The sequence below is a fragment of the Acanthaster planci genome, linkage group LG07 (genome assembly GCF_054643075.1).
Source record: "Acanthaster planci isolate LZ-2023a linkage group LG07, COTS_SCS, whole genome shotgun sequence".
Taxonomy (NCBI): domain Eukaryota; kingdom Metazoa; phylum Echinodermata; class Asteroidea; order Valvatida; family Acanthasteridae; genus Acanthaster; species Acanthaster planci.
The window spans coordinates 11,042,295-11,062,630 of NC_141783.1; the positions used below are offsets into that span (position 1 = coordinate 11,042,295).

Genomic DNA, 20,336 nt, shown 5'->3' on the forward strand with positions numbered 1-20,336 from the left:
ACTACAAGTTACAGAAAAAAGTAGTTCTTGCCTTATTTTGAGGTGTATAGTTTGCTTTGTTCACATGTTGGTCGTACTCGTCTGTCTACTTGGGAACCTCAGGACAAAATAGCAATGACTTTGAAATACCGCGGAGAGAAAAAAATGTTTGGATTTATAGAAACTATCAATCTCCTAATAAACTAAAGAAAAAGACAATCAAAAAGTTGTATTTAAATGACGTTGGTGATAAAGCAGCACTGAAATAAAAAAAACCAAACTCGGCACATAAAATAAACAGTTAACAGAATCGTAGAAGTTACGGGGTGGCTAACGCGTAGGTGTCGGCACAGACACCTGCACCAACTGCAGATAACATTTGCAACTACTTGTATCGAATCCTGCATTATCTCAGTTGACATAATTTTGGACCATCAAAGATGCTGAACATCCAAGGACATTCAGGAGAGGAATTTTGGACTTGTTTTCAGTGACATATGCATATTCATCACGTAAAAGGCGGGGGATGCGTCATGGACTGCCATACAATGCTTTACGCATCCTTTAAATTAAACTCAAAACTCACTGCCACCGATTACTTACAAATAAAAACGGACCTTTTATTGAGCTTTCATCAACATATTTCGGGATAAACAAAGCTCTTTACTCACACCATATGCTAAACTACAGAGAAAATAATCATTTGCTTAAACACTACCTACAGTTAAAGCTACCCTGTGTTTCGGAGGCAGAATGTGAAGCATGAACGCACGAAAAAAAAACTAAAATCGGTGGGGCCGGTTTATTATGCAATATTCTTAGATAAATGGAGCGACAGCTGTTATGTACAATTAATGAAACAATGTTCTGTAACCGGAATTTTGTTTTCATTTTAGCATGATGAACATGTGGATGATTCATTGTGCATGACCAGTGTAATTCATTGCAAAGTCTTAACACACAAGAATACAGACTGCCACAAAAGCCATCACCGAAAAGCAAAACCAGATCCTAAGTACAAGGTTGTGATCGACATTATAATGTTATTCCAGTTGATTTCTTTGACACAAGATAGTATCAACAAAATTTCAACATACCTTGAACATGTAAATGTTTTAAAGATGGAATACATATTGTAAGTATTATTTGTAATTAGAAAAGCAAAAGGGACACACGTGTCAGAAAATTCAAGTACTTTTCATTGAGGTATTCTGTCTAGTTCCAGACTCCTCTTGCAAGAAAATGCAATGAACTTGTCTCACTCCTACCTTCTACGATGGAGTTCAAGTTTCAAAGATACAGAGAAAGTAAGTTACATATTTGCTATTAAAGTAATGTGGTTATTTCGCCTGACCAGATTTCCCAAGACCAGATTTTGCAACAGTCTTGACATTTCAAATCTGTGAAGTTTGATCAGTTTGAATATTCACACAAAGGGGAAAAAATTATGTTCAATATAATGATGTATGTAAACAACACTCAAACCCACCCAAATTTCTATTTTGTACCACAGCCTAACAAGGATTATTTTTTAACTACCAAAATGTAGGGCTATTCGTAAAATGTACAATGGCTTTTGTTTAAAAGTGTGGAAAAACAGTATGTATGCATCCGAAAAAAGTTCCCCCAAACGATGATTACAACTCACTACAGAACTTCAAAATCTGTGTCATCGAAAAAAAAAATACATTTTGAAGTGTGATGATATTGCATTCACTCCTTTGAAACATTTTGTGAAATAATCTAAACACCATCACCTTTACCATTAAAGAAGTATATTATGGTATAAAAGCTCATAAAACAAAGAACAGATCAAACTAGCTTTCAATGAAACACATAGGCACGTTTTTTCTGCAGTTGTAAGTTTTGTTGTAAATTTTGTACATGTATTTGACAAGCTAGTTTGAACCCTGAAGGTGCCGATTTTGGCCCGGCAGTTCATTCTCACAACAGGGCGCCATTTAGTTGAGTCTGCAGGGCTGCAGTTGCTGTTCATATCTGGTCCAATGATCCTGACCAGTTCTGAAACAAAACAGGAAGAAACAGTTCAGGAAAACTTCTTTCAAAACTTTAAAGTTAATCTCAGAGTACTATGGTTTTCTTTGAAAAGCAAATATCTCAGCTCATTGCCCCAATATACTTGACCCTAGGGTTTCATGGACAATAGCATAAATGAAGACAAAATGGCACAACTAATCTTACAGGGTGGCATGCTTGGCAAGTTCACACGTGTTGACCATGGTCATCTTGATCCAGTTGGTCACCAGGACCTCGGCATCGCCACACCACTGGCACTGACCAGTCCAGCTGAAGGCCATCTGGCCATTGTTGCGGATAACCGTAAAGCCAAATGCTGGGAAGTTGACGTTTTGGGCAGCATAGCCAACAACGATTGTCGGAACTGTGACAATGAAATGCATTCAATACTACTCAAAATACAAGTTAAACATTTTGGGGAAAATTTTGCACATTCAGCACATTCTTTGAGGTGGCATGGATCATTATGTAATGAAACACACTGGTAATATTAATTTCACCAGTTACACACTAAAGTCTTGGGTGGAATAATTTTGACCCACCGGGAACTGATGGAGAATGCGCCTGGAGAGTGATTATACACCCTCTTTGTCAAGTGAGCCAGTTAAAGGCAGCATGCCTGGTAAGTTCACGTAATAGAGAAAAAAATGTCCAAGCCAAATTTTCAGTGGAATTGCACAAATGTCAGCATCTCGGATTGCAACAAAGAGTGGCGGCAAGGCAAAACAACACTCAAGAGTCTTTCATTAACGCTTTTACTTTGAAATGTTATCAATGATGCAGAATACCATGTATTTACAAAGTCTATGGAAGGTTCCCTTGACAAATTTCTTTGGGTTCCAGAATTCACCAGCCTGGTCTTACCCATATATCCACGGTCTCTCTCTTCTTTGGACCTGAATTCTCCGAGCAGCATGCCAGAGGCTGTCTGGGAGAGGGTTATGGTGTCGCCGATGTCATTGTACCAAGTTCCCTGGAGGTCGCAGAATGTTACTGCATGTGGAGTGAACGAATCGTGAATGAAATGTTTAACCCTCTCTGGTTCAGTTTGGTTTTTGACAAAGAAGTGTGCTGGTTGTGAAAGAAGAGGATTGACAAGGTTCCCTTTATATGGAGTAGATTGCAATAACAATGTTAACTGGCTGGCTTAAGCAGTCATGTTACCGCCAACTTCCCATAAGTGTTTTGGCCAGTAAAATACTTAGAGTGCTTCACTGCAGACATCTGCTGGACCAAGAGGGGGTGTGATTTTCCCAGCTACAGAGGTTCCTTTGGTAGTAACTGCGTATCGCTGGTTCACAAATGACTATGAAACACAAGCGCTGTAGTTGCATCACTACCAACAAAGTGAACACTCCCAACCAACATGGCTATTTTCAACCAATGAGGGGGTGCTTTTGCTCAGGGCAGATAGACTATTAACTAACAACACTCTGGCAGGGTTAGGGTGGACAAAGATTATATTTTTGTTCAAACGATTAATTGCAATATCTAAAAAGTGGCATAACAATTGAAAACAACTCTGTTAGGAATCATATATGGACACTCAAATAAAATATTGCGAGATTTACAGCAAATGCAAATACTGCCAACTGCACGTACCTGACTCGCAGTTGCGTCCAGTGTAACCCTGTGGACACTGACATGTGTAGTCCACCATACCGTCAATGCATAGTCCTCCGTTCTGGCAGGGCAGGCTAGAACACTCATTTGTTTCTACATAAGGGGAACATGGATGGTTTTAACATTGGCCCATTTACAGCTTAATCGGCTCACATGTAACATCATTAGCGAGAGGGAAGTTCAGGGGGACATGTTTATCCACAAAAGTACCTCCCCCAGCAAACAAAAAAGAAAGTAAAACGGGGACAACAGAAACAAAAGGGAATGAAATCAAAAGAAATGAAAGGGGACGGAAATCACTGGTTGTTTAAAAATACTTTGAAATTGACCTCAGTTGATTATTAGTGCTTTATCAACTTTTTTTGATGACTGCTTTGCTCCTACCAGAAAAAATCCAAGTGACAACTTTGTGTGGCACTTGCTTTGTAAGGAGAATTAATTATATGGGGGATGCCAATACACAAGTTGACGATTTTGGAAAAGCCCCAGCAAGTGATCGCATGTTGAAAACCCATTCAAAACAGCACAGTTCCAGATTTATTTGTAGAAAGAAAAGTTAAGGGCCAGTCGTTTTCTGAACTGTGGTTGGTTGAACACACGTCAAATTTCACCCAATCGACTGACTATCACTCCCAGTCTTGATAAAAGTAGGAATCATCTTATTCATTGTTAGAGTCCATACTGCTTTGTTTCTTGGAAATATAACAAATAAACTTCCAACAAACTGCGCGACCACCAAGTTCTAACTTGTAAAACTTGTTTCCCAAACCTTGCTTCCTGTCTAAGACATGCCCTCCGTCCCTATCCAACCTTTCACCCCCTTCACTTTGTGGTACTTTTCTCACCATATTGACAGTCGGTACCAGTGTACCCAGCAGTACAGAAACAGATGAAGTCTGCTCCACGGTTCTCACAGCGACCTCCGTTAGCACAAGGGGCACTCATACAGGCATCCAGAGCTAAGAAGATCAGGGAGAAAAAAATGAACATAAGCCTACAGAAGGTCCAGTATAATGTAATGCATTCACAAAAATATTAATGAAACTAAAGTTGCCCATGTGATGTTTAATGCATGGATCTGGGCATTAGGTAACAAGACTGCAGGGCACTAGTGGAAAGGCTTTGTTAAACAAAAGTCCAAAGTTGGGCATTAAGCTGATGGCCGAACTTGTCTTACTAATTGAACTTCCCTCCAAAAATAATACGTACATGCTGTACAAGCTTTGGGCTACCCACTTTAAACTAGAACTGTTTGGGTTGAGAACTAGTTTACTCTGAGAGTGAAAATTATATGATTTTAACGAGAACAAGTGATGTCTTTTAAAAGCCATGCATCATTTATTAATTCAACGAGAAAAGAGAACCAAAAAGCATTCTGGGACTCACAAATTTCACAGTTGATCCCAGCGTAGTTGGTGGGACACTGGCACTCGTACATGTTGATCAGATCCAAACACTGTCCACCATTGCGACAAGGCTGGCTTTCACATTCATTGATATCTACAAACAAAGATTTCTAGTGTAATTAATATTATTATTACAGATGCCCACAACTCATAATCCTGATTTTTTAGACCGTCTTTAACACTTTAAGTAATGAAAACTCAAATTTATGTCACTGAGCTTGAAGAAATGTATTTCTTTGCCCTCACTGCTGCACTTGATGTTATTTAACTCCTTTGTCATACTTTTAGCAATCTGGTCATTTTCACTGCTCACAATTCCTCCGAAGCATATTCACCACCACACCCTCATCTGTTTCTTACCAACTTCACAGTTTAATCCAGTGTATCCTTGCACGCAGCGACATTCAAAGCTGTTCACGCGGTCAATGCATCGCCCACCGTTGAAGCAAGGATTGCTGGCACACTCGTCAGTGTCTGCCAATTGAGCCAAAGAAAGCAGTGTCAAAGAAAATATTTCATGACAGAAAGGCCTGAGGTTGTGCTAATTATTTGGATATTCGATTGATTATTCTATATATGAATATTTATTTATAAAATCAAATATTTGGAGACGAAAATCAAAAGAAAGGGTGAAAGTTGATTATTTGCTTACAAATTGGCATTCTAAAAGTGTACTTCAAGGTGTTACAACTAAACTTAAAGGCATTAGGAATAGATGTATATGTAAAACATGGGGGCTTTCCCTTTAATTTGTTTTTTTTATTTTGTAAAAACATGTACACTTTGGTTCGCTTTTGTAAGAGTTTGCTCCAACCAAATATTTGGATATTCAATAGAATGGAAGGTGAAATATTCAATTATTTAAACTGACTCAGCCTTAGAAGGGCAGGAATGGATCAGTAAAAAAAACATGCAGCAAAAGAAATAAGCTCACTGAATTGACAGGCTGGTCCATTCCATCCTGGAGCACACACGCAGAAGTAACCATTGACCAGGTCATTGCAGTTGCCGTTGTTACGGCAAGGATTGCTGGCGCACTCGTTGACATCTGTAAAAGAGAGAGATAAGTAAAGACTTGAATGATGGCCTGTCTGACTGTTGGTTGATGTGCACAATTTTTTAAAGAAATGCACCAAACTGCCCATGCCCCCCTCCAAAATAGTTCATGGAGCCCCAGAAAGAGGCAACTTTAATTCTACCTTGTAATTCTCACATGAAAATGTGTAAGTTCTGGTTTCATTAGCAGATGGAAAAAGTCAACCCTTTCTAAACAAACCGATTAACATGCACAGAAAACTGACAAAGCAATTTGTCCATTTTTAAACAAAGTATGACAAAGAGGTATTAAACATGGCAAGGATCCTGTACATGCTCCAAAGTGAAGTTCAAAGCAAGACAGGATGCAGACTGCTCCTAAATACTAAGTCACAGGTTCTGTCTAATTATTTGTCTGCAGTTTGAAAGTACGCAGTCACTACCCATAGAGTTGTGTGAAGTTTCAAGCTGTAGCCAATAATTCAGAAATGGCCTACGTCAAACCATTCCAAAAGACTCACTGATTTCGCACAGGGTGCCTTCATAGCCTGGTATACAGTCACAGATGTAGGAATTGACAGAATCTCGACATGTTGCACCATTAAGGCATGGGTTGCTCTGACATTCGTTGGTATCTGTCATTTTTTAAATAAACAACAAAGAGAGGATTGGGAAAACTAGAATGAATGCAGTCAGAAAGTTATGTACAGAGAAGGCAGAAAGTTTATGTACACAGAAGAAGCAGCAGGGAAAAAACAGCTAAACAACCAAAGGTAATAGGCTGAGAGGCAGAACTGTAGACTGAAAAACAGTAGAAGGCATCAAAACGTTCAAGAATGGTTGATTCTTTATAAAAGAGTAGGTCAGGACACATGAGCTTTCCTTTCTGAACATACTTTTGCTATGGATAGTTTGGACCATATTTAGCGGGAGGAAAGTTTCTTCTTAAGGACAGGAGTATCCGTTAATATCAAATACGACTCGACTCCCAAAGTGACTGTTGAATCTGATGATGCTCTCACTTCCCATTAATAATGCTTACCAACTTCACAAAGGACCCCTGTGAATCCTGTTGGGCAAATGCAGGAGAAGGAGTTGACCGCATCACGGCAAAATCCGCCGTTCTGGCAGGGTTGACTGGCGCACTCGTCAATGTCTGTACGAAGAAATGAAAGCCATGAAATGAGAAAATGACTTGAGTTCACTCTCTTTATTCCAAAAATACACACAAAGGTGATATAATGATATGGTGGGTTAAAGAACAAGCTTTATTTCTTGTACAGCAGAGTTTAGTTGGATTCATTATCGGTCAAATCACAAATCCAGTTACAAATTAAATACAAAGATGACGGACGGCTAAGGAACTACTGGGTAACTCGGTGATGGACTTGCTTGCCAGCTTGCCAGACATTCCAGATGGCTACAAAAAGCAAACAGTGACGGTTCATACAGTGATTATGAACTTCAGCGTGCATTGATGGGGATAATCCAGTGCCTACTTGGACCTGGGTTCTGGTTTATACTTGACGGTTGAGTTTCCACGGCCAGTCTAGCCAACGCATTCCCTTGGATTACATTCCTTAGGCTTAAATTCAAATGAGTGGCACAACTTACTGATTTCACAGTTGTCTCCAGTGAAGCCTGGGACACATTGGCAGGAGTACCCATTAATCCCATCAGTACAAGTCCCTCCAAAGCGGCATGGATTCAAGGCACACTCATCAATATCTGAGAGAGAAAAACTTACACATTAGCTTTCAGTAAACAACATAGAATTATTCCAAGTTGTGACTACTTCCATGCCTGAAGTAACACTTGACCATACATATTAACCAGTTTGCGCCGGTCGTTTTTTGCGGACGCACGTGTGTCGGCATCATAAAGCGCACACGCACAACATGTACATGTATCTGTTCTCATATTAGATCCCCCAGCGTGAACTGGTTAATCTTTTTTAGCCTGGATTGGTATACTGACTGGGATATCCTAGGTGTGAGATTTGGAAAGGGGTAAAATGTTGAATAGGATAGCCTGAGTGCAAGATTGGAAAAGGGTGAAATGTTGACTGGAATATCCTGGATGCAAGATTGGAAAGGGGTGAAATGTTGACTGGGATAACCTGAGTGCAGGATTGGAAAGGGGTGAAATGTTGACTGGGATAACCTGAGTGCAGGATTGGAAAGGGGTGAAATGTTGACTGGGATAACCTGAGTGCAGGATTGGAAAGGGGTGAAATGTTGACTGGGATAACCTGAGTGCAGGATTGGAAAGGGGTGAAATGTTGACTGGGATAAACTGAGTGCAGGATTGGAAAGGGGTGAAATGTTGACTGGGATAACCTGAGTGCAGGATTGGAAAGGGGTGAAATGTTGACTGGGATAACCTGGGTGCAGGATTGGAAAGGGGTGAAATGTTGACTGGGATAACCTGAGTGCAGGATTGGAAAGGGGTGAAATGTTGACTGGGATAACCTGGGTGCAGGATTGGAAAGGGGTGAAATGTTGACTGGGATAACCTGGGTGCAGGATTGGAAAGGGGTGAAATGTTGACTGGGATAACCTGGGTGCAGGATTGGAAAGGGGTGAAATGTTGACTGGGATAAACTGAGTGCAGGATTGGAAAGGGGTGAAATTTGTAAACCTTGCCCCTTGTCTGAAATGGGTTTCAAAAGTTGATCTCAACTCACTAGTTTCGCAGTTGACACCAGTGTAACCAGCATTGCAGACACACATGTAACCATTGATCTCATCAATACATGCACCATTCACACAAGGTGCACTGCTACACTCATTGGTATCTGAAACAAAACACAGCAGAAATGGAAGGTGAGTGAAAATTTCAAGCACTTATTGAAAACAGTCACATTTATTAGCACACTGACAGAGATATAAATTAAACTACATGTACATTTGCTGACATTATGAATTTTCTTTGTAAATGTTTTGTGACATCAAACTTGCTTTACTTTCACATTCGCCACAGCATGAACGGGTCTTACAGTAAACACTACTCACTGGTCTCGCAGTGGACTCCAGCAAAGCCCTCCAGGCAGTTACACCGATAGCTATTGACCTGATCTTCACAAACGCCACCATTCTGGCAAGGCATAGAGGCACATTCATCGACATCTGAATAATAACAATAGGGAGCAACAGAATTAATAACGCAAAGTTTCACGAGGTACAATGAGCAAACAAAGAAAAACTCCAGAAGACAAATTACAAAATTCATGTAGAGAAAATGGAACTTTTTAATGTACGCTTCAAATTGTTCAGAGAACTGATGTTGTGAATGTTCTTGGGAAAAAGAATTCCAGAAATAGGCACTAGAAACTGAAGAAGCCTAGAGAGGTCTTGAGGTTTGTTTTACGCCAGAAGACACAGAACAATTTTCATGCAATTGAGATGCAGGATTTATGACTGTTTCACACTGTCAAAAAATTGGCTTTCTTCAACTGACTGCACACATAAAACTGGAACGCAAAAATGAATATGACACACATGACCGTATGGTCGCCAGGTCCCTAATTTTGCCACCTATTGTCAAGTCTGATTGGTTAACACAGTAAATGGCGAAACAAAGGACCTGGCGACTACCATCATGCACGATAGTCATGGAAGCCACGCAAGTGCTGCATGTTCATGTTGTTTACTGAGTTATACTTTTTGAATATAAATCCAGCACATTGCTCTAGACGTCACTGGATCAAATCCCACTCCACTCAATTTCTTTTTTAATCTTCATAAATAATGCCATTATTTATTCAGTTTCCTGGCATGGTTTGTTCATAAATATAATTCTCAAAAAAAATTTACCATTCCCATGGAAAGGCAGATTTTGAAAGTGGAGGAACAGTTGACAATTCCTGACCAATGTTGAATGGGCCTACTTTCACGTAACTGGAAACTGATCCCAAACTTTCTTGGCTGAAGTGAAGTTCACTATTGCAGCTCTTGGCTTGCTGCTTTAGGGCCTTAGGCCCCAGTATATATCGACATCAACAGTTTATCTCTACTCCTCTCCTCTGAAAACATTTCAGCCACTTTTCTTTCAAAAAACCCTGATAAGCTGTCGTACACTGGTGTTAACTGAAGCAATTATTTTACAGCATTTGACTGATCTCAAGACACTCCACATGGAGTCAATCGGCTAAACACTGAAAGGTTGTTTTCAGTCAGCATCATTTTGTATGTATTTACAGAAAAATGAACATGAGGAGACAATGCAGTTTTGATTGTTTTCTGTGTTGAATTCCTCACCAGTTTGGCAGCGAAGTCCAGCAAATCCAGCACGGCATTGGCAAGTGTAAGAATTGATGCCATCAATGCAAATACCGCCATTGTAGCATGGGTTGCTTGTACACTCGTCATCATCTATGGGCAAAATAAAACGGACAAAAAATCCCAAATTTTAATCCTTGGGCTAACACAGATGGGCACAGCAATGGTAGCAATACAGCTTGTAGGGAGATCCTGTATTCAAAACTCAAGTCACCTGTAGACAAGAGAATGGGTACTCACTGATTTCACAGTTGGTGCCGGAGTAGCCTGCAGCACAGCGGCACGTGTATTGATTGACGAGGTCTACGCAGTCACCAAAGTTCAAACAGGGGGTGGATGCGCACTCGTTGATATCTGTACAATATGACAAATTTGCATCTAACAATTTTGCTCAAAAAGTGCATGCTAAAATTGAGTCCAAACAGATCAGCTTTCATTAGGCTAGAGAGACTATAAATATATGTATGAGGAACTCATGACATACTCAAAAAGCTAAGTCACAGAGGGGTACATAACTAGCATTTGCCAGTGTGCAAATCAAGCAGCCTAAGTGTGTCAATAATTATCCACGAAATGTACCCAAAAAAGCATTCTTACCTCAGAGGAACGCTCCTGGGAATATATGTTCAACTGAAATGAAGCTACAATGTTTTCCAACTTTTTGTAACATTTCCCTTGGAAAATCTTGGAACTACTTAAAAAACAAAATTCCTTAAACGTTGGCACTTCTCTTTTCACACCATTTGAATATTCTTCTGCATGATTCATCATATCAGTTGTCATCTTCGTTATTAACATAATTACATCAGAGTTTTTCACACTTGTTCACTGACAACAAAGTTGTTCCACCTGTACACTTACCTGTCTCACAATTTGTACCAGTGAAACCTGCCGCACACTGACAAGTGTATCCATTGACGCCGTCAGTGCACGAGGCTCCATTCCTGCAAGGGTTGCTGCGACACTCGTCCCTGTCTGAAAAACAAATCATGAATTCCCAAGACGTAATAAATATTCCCTTCACACTGTGCAGCAGGTAAGTTGATCACATATACCGCTATCTCAAATATACACTTTTGTTTTTTTACGGGGAACAGATTTATTTACTCAACAAAAGACATGTTGTAAACTTCCGGGTTGAAATCAGGCCTTGGTGTTATGTATATTTTCATGCAAAAGCCATAATTAAAACTCCTTTTTGGAGGAAAAACTCATAATAAGAATCTCATCTGGACTGAGGACAAATGAAAAAGGAAAGGGGATTACCCCAAAAAGATCTGAGAATTTGGAATCATCTGTCAACTGTAAATTTCTGTAGCTGGCAGGGCATTGTGTTGGTGGAGGGGGATCATTGCAAATTCTAAGTCCATCTGAGAATGTGTGCTAAAATCCCTCTAAAAAAAATTGTTTCATGCCTGTGCTATGAAAAATAGGCTTCAGGTTTACATGAGGTACACCAGACCACAGAGAAAAATGAAATGAATGCAAGATAAACTATAGGATGAGAGGCTCTTTAGTTCATTCAGGAAGGAAAAATTATCACTTTCTTAACAGTAAAAAACACTTACTTGTTTCACAGAAGATTCCATAGAAGCCAGCGGGACATGTACACCTGAACTCATTGATTAGGTCCTCACAGATACCACTGTTCTGACAAGGACTGCTAGCACACTCGTTAATCTCTGTGTAGCAAGAACAGGGGACAATGACCTTATTTTATGGGCAACAGTAAAAAACCTGATGCTGCATTCATTGGTTATGTTGGATGTGCTTTGGGGAGTGAAAGTAGGGCTGGGGAGGGGAGAATTCGGAAAAGGGATCAATTGAGAAAGCTCCCATATGATCTACAGCCTACCTGTACAATTATTAATGAGAAAAAAGGGCAACTAAGCCAACAAAAAACCATGCTATGGGACAATTTGTAATCATTTTTACCTGGCCAAAATTATGCACTGTAACAATTTCTATTACTTTGGAGGTCAATTTTGTGAAATCTGTTTTTGACGTTTTTGCCATGATTGCGTTTATTTTTCTCTACAGTACAACAGAAGTCTTTAAAAAGGTCTTCCATGAGTCTTGACCTTACAACTTAAGATGGGTGAACATAACAGTCCTAAATTTCCTGCCTCGTTAAATCTTAAGCATGACCTTTAAATTCACAAGATAAAAACAGTTATCAGTTAAGCCGTGTCAAATGAGGGCCAAAAGGATTTTCACTAGGGTAGGGGTAAAAACATTTTGAAACTTCTTTGCATATCCGGTTGTGGTCTTTCCGAAGGGTGAGGCTAAATATCCAGGTTTTTTACACATTGTTGAAGGTAGGAAATGAACTAATCCTCTTCAAATGGCCCTTCTCTAAATATCATTTCATTGTGTTCTTGTTAGGGGTTGGTTGCAGTCACTGTTAGCCTGTGAGGCATTAGATCTTTGAGGCAAGGATGAAGGGGCTGACCTGTCTGACACCTTTCACCCGTAAATCCCGGTCGGCACTCGCAGGAGTAGCTGTTGATGCCGTCTACACATCGTCCTTCATTCTCACATGGGCTGCTCGAACACTCTTGGATGTCTGTGCACAAAAGACAAAAGAAAAAGGAAAATACAGAGGTTGGAGATCAAGACAGATACACATGTGGGAGTGTTTGCTGGGGGGGGCACACTTATGTATTTTGTTGGGCGGGGACAGAAAATTTGCCAATTCCTATATATAGCCTTTTATTGGATTTCTGACAGATGAAGCTACATTTTGGAGCTTTTCACATGCTTTTGGAAAAAACACACCAAAACAATTGCCTTTTGTTTAAAAAAAAAAGGCTTTGGCTCTTTCTTGGATCTGCCCTGAGCAAGAACAAGTATGTCTTTCCATTACAAAATATAAAGAAAGTACCACTTTCCGTCATATTCCGAGAAATTCTTTGAATCTCTCTCAAGCTACAAAAAAAACACCAAACAAACAACTGCACTTGCTTTCCATAACAACAGGTGAGATCTGCTATTGATTTATTTTATACTTATAGGTTAGGGGATGTTTTCACGAGGAAAGCCCGCAGTTTACAAGAACAGGGATTTGATAAATTGAGTAGAAAAGGGAACAGAAGATTTTGTCTGTGTGCCAAAACAAGACCAAATAAAAAGATGACTGAATAAAATAAATTGCGCTGAAGATAAATTCACCACTCAACCAAGAATAGAAAACAAAATATAGATATAACTGAAAAAGCAACACTTACTGGCTTCGCACAAAGTGCCTGTGTACCCGGCCTGACAGATGCAAGTAAATCCATCGATGGCATCGACGCACTGACCGAACACGCAAGGCTGACTTGCACACTCCTGGATATCTGTGGAAGCATTACAGAGACGAAATCATCAGAAGGCCTCATCAAGACATGGAATACACACTGAAGCACAGATCCATTCCTCTGAGCCCAATGAAAATAACTGAAACATACTTTTTGTTTACAAATTTTAAAGTGTACTTTTTATTTTCAATACTACCAGTGTCCGCTGCTGTTCCTAACAACAGAAGACGCTCTCCTGTGCTGTCACTTTAAACATGTACTCCACAATTGTGGGACACTTCCTATACAAACAATGAACCCAAATCCTAGAAAATTAGAACAATCTGTAAATTTTCCCAACTGACTGAACGTCATCGACTATAAAACCTGTTAACAGCTAAAAATATCTGAATTCTAGGAAATCTTGATGCTGAAGCAGCAGTAAACTCCTGTCTTTGGTTAAAACAACATCACTCAAGACTGGAATTAGCACTACAATAAAAATCATTGACCCTTTCAATTGCAAATGTAACATACTTAATCATATTCACAATCTAGATTTATACGAATGCCACAGTGATTAAATAAGCCTTAAACTTCAAAATGTAATATAGTTGACAAAAACAATCAAAGTTGTAGAATTCAGTTGATAACAAAGTAGCAATGTAAAGTGCAATGGTAGTGTATTTTCAAATTGGTAGAATACTGAAGACTTGGATGGTCTGCTGGTATCTGCCAAGGACAGTTTTCTCGTTGTGTCATGCACACAGGCAAATGTTTGAAGGAATACCACTCACTTCTCTTGAGGGCTCTGAGGTGGGAAATTTCACTATTGCTTTCGTGTCTTACATGTAGTTGGAAAACTGGAGGGTAAGAGAAGTCTCTAATTAGCTGGTTTTGTCAGACTTAATAATTTACAGGAGAAAAATACTTACTGTTTTCACAGTTGGTTCCAGTGTAACCAGCTGGGCACTGGCAGACGTATCTGTTGATCTGATCCACGCAGTTTCCTCCATTCAAACAAGGCTGGCTGGCACACTCATTGACATCTGATAAGAAGCGGTCATGACATTTGGTTAATATTACCAAGGTAGAGTTTAGCAACAGTAGCCACTTTTGAAAGGCTAGCATGGTAACAGGCCAAGAAATAAAAAAGTTTTAAGTCAACTTTGTGTAGTTTTTACTTCAGTTAAATTGGTACTCCTATCTTGTTTCAAACATTATGTGAAGTACTTCTTTACTTCAAAATAACCTTCTCTCTGTCAAAAAAACTCTTCTGAGGCAATATATAGGGGTGATTCACAATAGTGAGCCTCCAAGAGTTTGACCAATCACAGTGCGTGAAATCTGTTTCAAGCATTGTGATTGGTCAATGCACTGCAAACTCTGGGAGGTGCACTATTGTGAATTGCCCATATTCAAAGGTATAATTAAATAATATGGTAGAGTGTGTCTTTAATTTTATACATTGTTTCAGCATGAAGTGAGAATGGCCTGGACATCAAAATAAAAATCCAATCTTCAAAAGCTGCACTTGATATAAAATGTTTTGGATAACTTGTAAAACAGATTTAAAATTTGTTTCGAACTAGTCGTTCTAGTCAGGACCATTTTTACACAAACTTATAAATTGTGTCCTTGTAAAGGTTTCATGTGAACGACATTGTCTCATCAAGAATGCAGGACAGACCGAATTCCACATGTGGACAAAGTAGGGCCGTACTTACTCTCTGAACAAGTAGGTCCCGCCCAACCAGGCTGGCATGTACACGTGAAACCATTGACCTGGTCTGAGCATGAACCTCCATTGCGGCACGGGCGGCTAGCACACTCATTAATGTCTTGAGAGGATAAAGGGAAGAGTTATCACAATGAATATTCAACGGTAAATGAAGTCTGAGAGAACAGAAAAGTGAGAGATATACATGTATAGCACAATGAAATACATATTCCTATGAAATAATGTAACATCATCTCTAAAATAAAGATGCAACATTTGATGACATGAAGAAGGCATCACTAAATGAGTACTACTAAATGATCTAAAGCTGCCTTATTTCTTCCGTGCCAAATAAACAAGTGAGGATTTTGGAATACGAATAAGCCTAAACATCACTCATTATGAAATGGATGCAATTCTTATTACAAAATGTAACAGATCATGTTTCAAAATGGTAAAATAATTGACAAATGGACAACCTGATGTCAATGACGCTACATCGAAAAATAACTAAGAAAAATGACAGAAAAGCCTGAAGGACTAACCAATCTGGCACTGCAGCCCCTCATAACCGGGCAGGCATTCACATGTGTATGAGTTGATATTATCTCGACAGGCTGCCCCGTTCTGGCATGGGTTACTCGCACATTCATTGATGTCTGCAAAAGTAACGAGAAAATGCTATGAAAGTTTCATGAAGATTAAATCCGTCCTTAGTACCAGGTATCAACTTGGTACAACTTTTCTTCAGTGACAATTTGGCAAAAGGTTCCTTATCAGAGCAACAACTCAGCATTCTAACAAATGCATGTCAACTGAAATTCTCTGTGTTTATCACACAGGAAATGGATGCGTGGAAGGGGGGGATACATGATGCCTCTACCTTGTTGGTTTACATGCCACTTCCCACTTCTGGAAACATGTTTGCCTCTGGTATCGGAAAAGATTTGCCTGCTGCTGCCAAACAACAACCCAAAACCTCAGCTAAGGTTTTTTCTTTTATTGCATAGTGCCCATTTCTGCTTTAGCTGTGAATGTGGACATGATCTACAGGCTGGAACTCACAAAAGAACTGGTAGACTCACCTGTCTCGCAGTTAACGCCGGTGTATCCAGGAGGGCACTGGCAGAAATAGGCATTGATGTCATTCCTGCATCGACCACCATTCTGGCACGGGCCGCTGGCACACTCATCAATATCTGCAATGGATACATCCAATACAAATGAACTGTGGGCTCACATCCTCAACTTGAAAACCCACTCATTCCGAGATACAAAGGAGCATTCAATCACACAATACTTAATGCACAGATACATACCACTAACAATATAGGTACGCATATGCCAATACTGGTGTACATATTGTGCTATTGAGCATGCCCCTACATTCAAGAAAATAATACTGGTTATAAACCCTGTGAAGGGCTGTCGACCAATAAAGAATGGGCCAACTGTCTGACGTAATTCTGAACAAATGTTAAACATTATGAGATTTCACTTGTGATTTAACACGCGGTACGCTTGACCACAACTCTGTGCTGTATCGATCCCTCAAAATGTACAGGCCTACATATCTAACAATTGCCTTTTTATACTGATGCCTTTCATGCTGATGGGAGATTATTCCAATGCAGATGCTAACATCCAAAAGTAACACACAACATTATTGTATAAGCAACGGCTTTTTAATAGCTTACCTGTCTCACAGTTCACACCAGTGTAGCCAGAGCGACAGACACATGTGTATGCATTCAGCAGGTTGTTACATGTTGCGCCATTGCGGCAAGGGTTGCTGGCACACTCATTGATATCTGCAAAGTTTAATAGGCCAAAGATCACTAGAGTCCAAATGTGTACACTGAAAGCCCCTGGCTAGAGGATGTGCATACACCAGAACTTGAAAGTTGCAGCATAAAATTGCATTCTTCAACTTTACATGAATCAACTTTATGTGCCAAACCAAAAATCCCCTACTGAAAGGTTACAGGAGAGATACAGTGTATAAGGGTTTGGCCGGCAGCATGGGGGATTCGACTGGAAAAGGATTCCCTGGCTTTCTCAAACTTACTTCAATATTTCCAGTAATAACTTTCCTCTTTGAACACCAGACAACCACTGAAAACAAGGCTTAAAACTCTTACGAAATAACAGGCCTTCTCTGTTCTTTTTCTTGTTTTTGAAAGGAGACTTTTTGGCCCAGTTCTAAAAAGCCACTTCTCCCCAAAGAGGCCCTTCTAGTCCCGAGAGAGTCACTTAAGCCAACTACAGGATGGCAGACCGATCTTACCCTGATCACAGTTGGTGCCTGTCCAGCCAGGGACACACGTGCACCTGTAGCCGTTCACTTCATCTGTGCAGGTACCACCATTGGCGCAAGGGGCACTGGCACATTCATTGGTGTCTGTCACAAACAAGACAAGTCAATACTTTTGAAGGCACCAAGAAACTCTCCAACTATAGGAAGTTATTCATATCGAAAAGTATTCACATCTATGAAAAAATGGAATTCACAGACAAAAGTTCCTTCTTAAAGAAGCTGAAGTTTCCGAAAGAGATACTTGCATGCAAAAATTTTAATTACAAAAAAAGTGAAGATGTGATGCAATGATGAAAAACAATTTTTTTTTTTAAGACAACTGGCAGATAGTAGCACCAGTGGAGGTTGTGCGGTATGGTGAGAGCTGGGCCAAGGAATGGGAGGGGGTAAACGTGGCATTTAAAACTCATTCTTTTCAACGTGCATGGATACATCTACACTGAATGTCTTGTGTAATTCCCCCCCCCCCAAAAAAAAACTTTTACGTTCAAGATTTTAACATGATCTTTAACTTACTGGTTTGACAGTTGACTCCGTTGTAACCCAATGGACAGACACACTCATATGAATTGACGCGGTCAATGCAGAAACCTCCATTCTGGCAAGGGCTGCTGAAACATTCATTGATGTCTAGAAAAGGGCAAATGACAGTAAAACAGACCTAAAAAATACTCTAACCAATTCACACCAGTTGGTGTGTACACACACAAGGATTTTCCTTTGTCAATTACATGGAGGATGTCTAAAAATGTGTCAATTTCTGCAAGCAGTAAAGGATGATGTCTATGTTCATCTCCAGACTAGAGTGATTCTCACTGTGTTTCTACACAAAGGCTTGAGCTAATCTGTGAAAGTTGAGCATGCATGGACCTTTAAAGCATCTGTGTACAGCAGGGCACTGCTCTACAGCAAATACCGCTCTGAGACATTATCTAGAGTGTGAAATACAACAATGCTGGAAAAATGTGCATAAATCCTCAACAAACTTCCCAACAAGGGCCAGCGTTTGTAAAGCCAAAGGCCTGTGGCTGTAAAATCTTGTCAGTTTTTAAGTCAGCATTTGCAACAAACAATATCACCCTTGCAACAAACTGTTTGCAGAATAACATTAGCAACAGGCTACAATGTTTTATCAATCTTCTCAAAGCCTCCAGGATCCCATACAAATTTTTGGAATTCTTGTTTGTTCATTAAATCTATTCGGTTCAACCAGAAACCCCCCCCCCATTTTTTTACTTTCATTTCATTTATTACATCATCACATTAAAAAAACATGACATTTGGTTTCCACCTTCCTTCCAGCTAGAACCTTTATCACAAGGGGATATACCAATCAAAGAGACAAACTTGCTGCCAAACTGTAGAATGACTAAAGCATTTAAATCTACGACGTTTGTTTTCCCTCATTTTCCTTCTCCATACCAATTTCACAGCGAGTGCCCTCATATCCAGGCAGACAGGTACACGAGTACTGGTTCACGCCATCTACACAGTTGGCACCGTTGAAACAAGGGGTGCTGGCACATTCATCAAAGTCTGGTTAGAAAGAAAGACACAAGCCATTAATTAATAATGAGCAATAACTGCAGTGTAAGGATGGACTAGCATCTAGATGACTGGTATTCACTAAGATGCTTTTACAACTGACATTAAATAAGATCATGAGAGTTGTTGGTAATGGGGACCACTAGACTCATGCCAGTGGTCTGATCAATGATGGATCTGTGGGAAGAGCAAAATGTCTAGGCAATTTCATTTTCCTAACAGAAAATATTGTGGCTCAAAAAAAATACAATTTAGGCTACCATCCGAGAATTTACTTCTGAATCTGCCCTTGGGTCCCATCTATGCATCAAGCTACATGACTGCAGTTTTCCGGCTAGCATCCTCACCAAGTACCACTGTAAACTTCTGTTGGTACTTACTAGTCTGACAGAATTCTCCAACGTAGCCTGGGGCACAGACACAGCGGAACAGGTTGACCAGGTTCAGGCAAGTAGCCTGGTTCTGACACGGGTTACTGGCGCACTCATTGATATCTGCCAACCAGAACCAGAAACAATGTCAGATAAAACAGCTTCAGCTAAAAGTCACAGAAAAAAGTTTCACGAAGTCCATGAAAAGTGTCTGTGAGTGTCAATTGTCTCAATTTTAAGTCTTTACGTCAGGTCTTTTCACGGGTGTATAGGGGCCTTTTTGGTTTTTGTGGAAAGGTACATTTAAAAAAAAATTATCAGCAAAATAAAGGATACCATCAGAGTAGCGTTCATTACAAGACCAGAGACCCATTACTTCAAGAGGGTGCCGAAAGCAACTGAACTGTTACTTGTAAATAGGTTGTGTGCAGTTCAAAATTCCACTGTGAGGGGGGGCGTGTGCCTGATTCAATTAGGCCACTACTACAAATCTCTGGCTCCTTTTAAATTGCTCAGTCATATTTTTCCAGAAATGGCTCAATGAAACTTGGGTAGGAAGGACAGATGGGACATTCTATAAATCCAGGTTCCAAAAGTATGACATGTTTGTGTCCTCTGCTACACGTGACTTGTGTAATTTTACACGGAAATATCAATGAAATCGATTTTAAACTATTTCTATTTTTTTGGCAGGTACTTTGCATGAATTCGTCACTCCTGGAAATTACAGAATGTTTTTGAACTC

The 20,336-nt window shown here is 39.9% G+C and overlaps 1 protein-coding gene across 4 annotated transcripts in view; it reads right to left on the minus strand.

Annotated features, from left to right (window-relative positions):
* Positions 1-574: 574 nt before the first annotated feature.
* Positions 575-20,336, minus strand: part of LOC110973685 (uncharacterized) — a 91,650-nt gene continuing 71,888 nt past the window's right edge. For all 4 annotated transcript variants that reach the window (XM_022224684.2, XM_022224686.2, XM_087139120.1 and 1 more), the window contains 28 exons: positions 19,601-19,714; positions 19,098-19,211; positions 18,192-18,305; positions 17,646-17,759; positions 17,056-17,169; positions 16,444-16,557; positions 15,904-16,017; positions 15,366-15,479; positions 14,574-14,687; positions 13,588-13,698; positions 12,813-12,926; positions 11,929-12,042; positions 11,222-11,335; positions 10,601-10,714; positions 10,340-10,453; positions 9,095-9,208; positions 8,767-8,877; positions 7,695-7,808; positions 7,123-7,236; positions 6,602-6,715; positions 5,980-6,093; positions 5,406-5,519; positions 5,026-5,139; positions 4,485-4,598; positions 3,619-3,732; positions 2,881-3,009; positions 2,182-2,380; positions 575-2,001 (listed from right to left, as the gene is read on the minus strand). In XM_022224684.2, the coding sequence (XP_022080376.2) occupies positions 1,941-2,001; positions 2,182-2,380; positions 2,881-3,009; positions 3,619-3,732; positions 4,485-4,598; positions 5,026-5,139; positions 5,406-5,519; positions 5,980-6,093; positions 6,602-6,715; positions 7,123-7,236; positions 7,695-7,808; positions 8,767-8,877; positions 9,095-9,208; positions 10,340-10,453; positions 10,601-10,714; positions 11,222-11,335; positions 11,929-12,042; positions 12,813-12,926; positions 13,588-13,698; positions 14,574-14,687; positions 15,366-15,479; positions 15,904-16,017; positions 16,444-16,557; positions 17,056-17,169; positions 17,646-17,759; positions 18,192-18,305; positions 19,098-19,211; positions 19,601-19,714 (3,233 nt within the window). In that variant the 3' untranslated portion in view covers positions 575-1,940. The remainder of the gene's footprint in view (positions 2,002-2,181; positions 2,381-2,880; positions 3,010-3,618; positions 3,733-4,484; positions 4,599-5,025; positions 5,140-5,405; positions 5,520-5,979; positions 6,094-6,601; positions 6,716-7,122; positions 7,237-7,694; positions 7,809-8,766; positions 8,878-9,094; positions 9,209-10,339; positions 10,454-10,600; positions 10,715-11,221; positions 11,336-11,928; positions 12,043-12,812; positions 12,927-13,587; positions 13,699-14,573; positions 14,688-15,365; positions 15,480-15,903; positions 16,018-16,443; positions 16,558-17,055; positions 17,170-17,645; positions 17,760-18,191; positions 18,306-19,097; positions 19,212-19,600; positions 19,715-20,336) is intronic.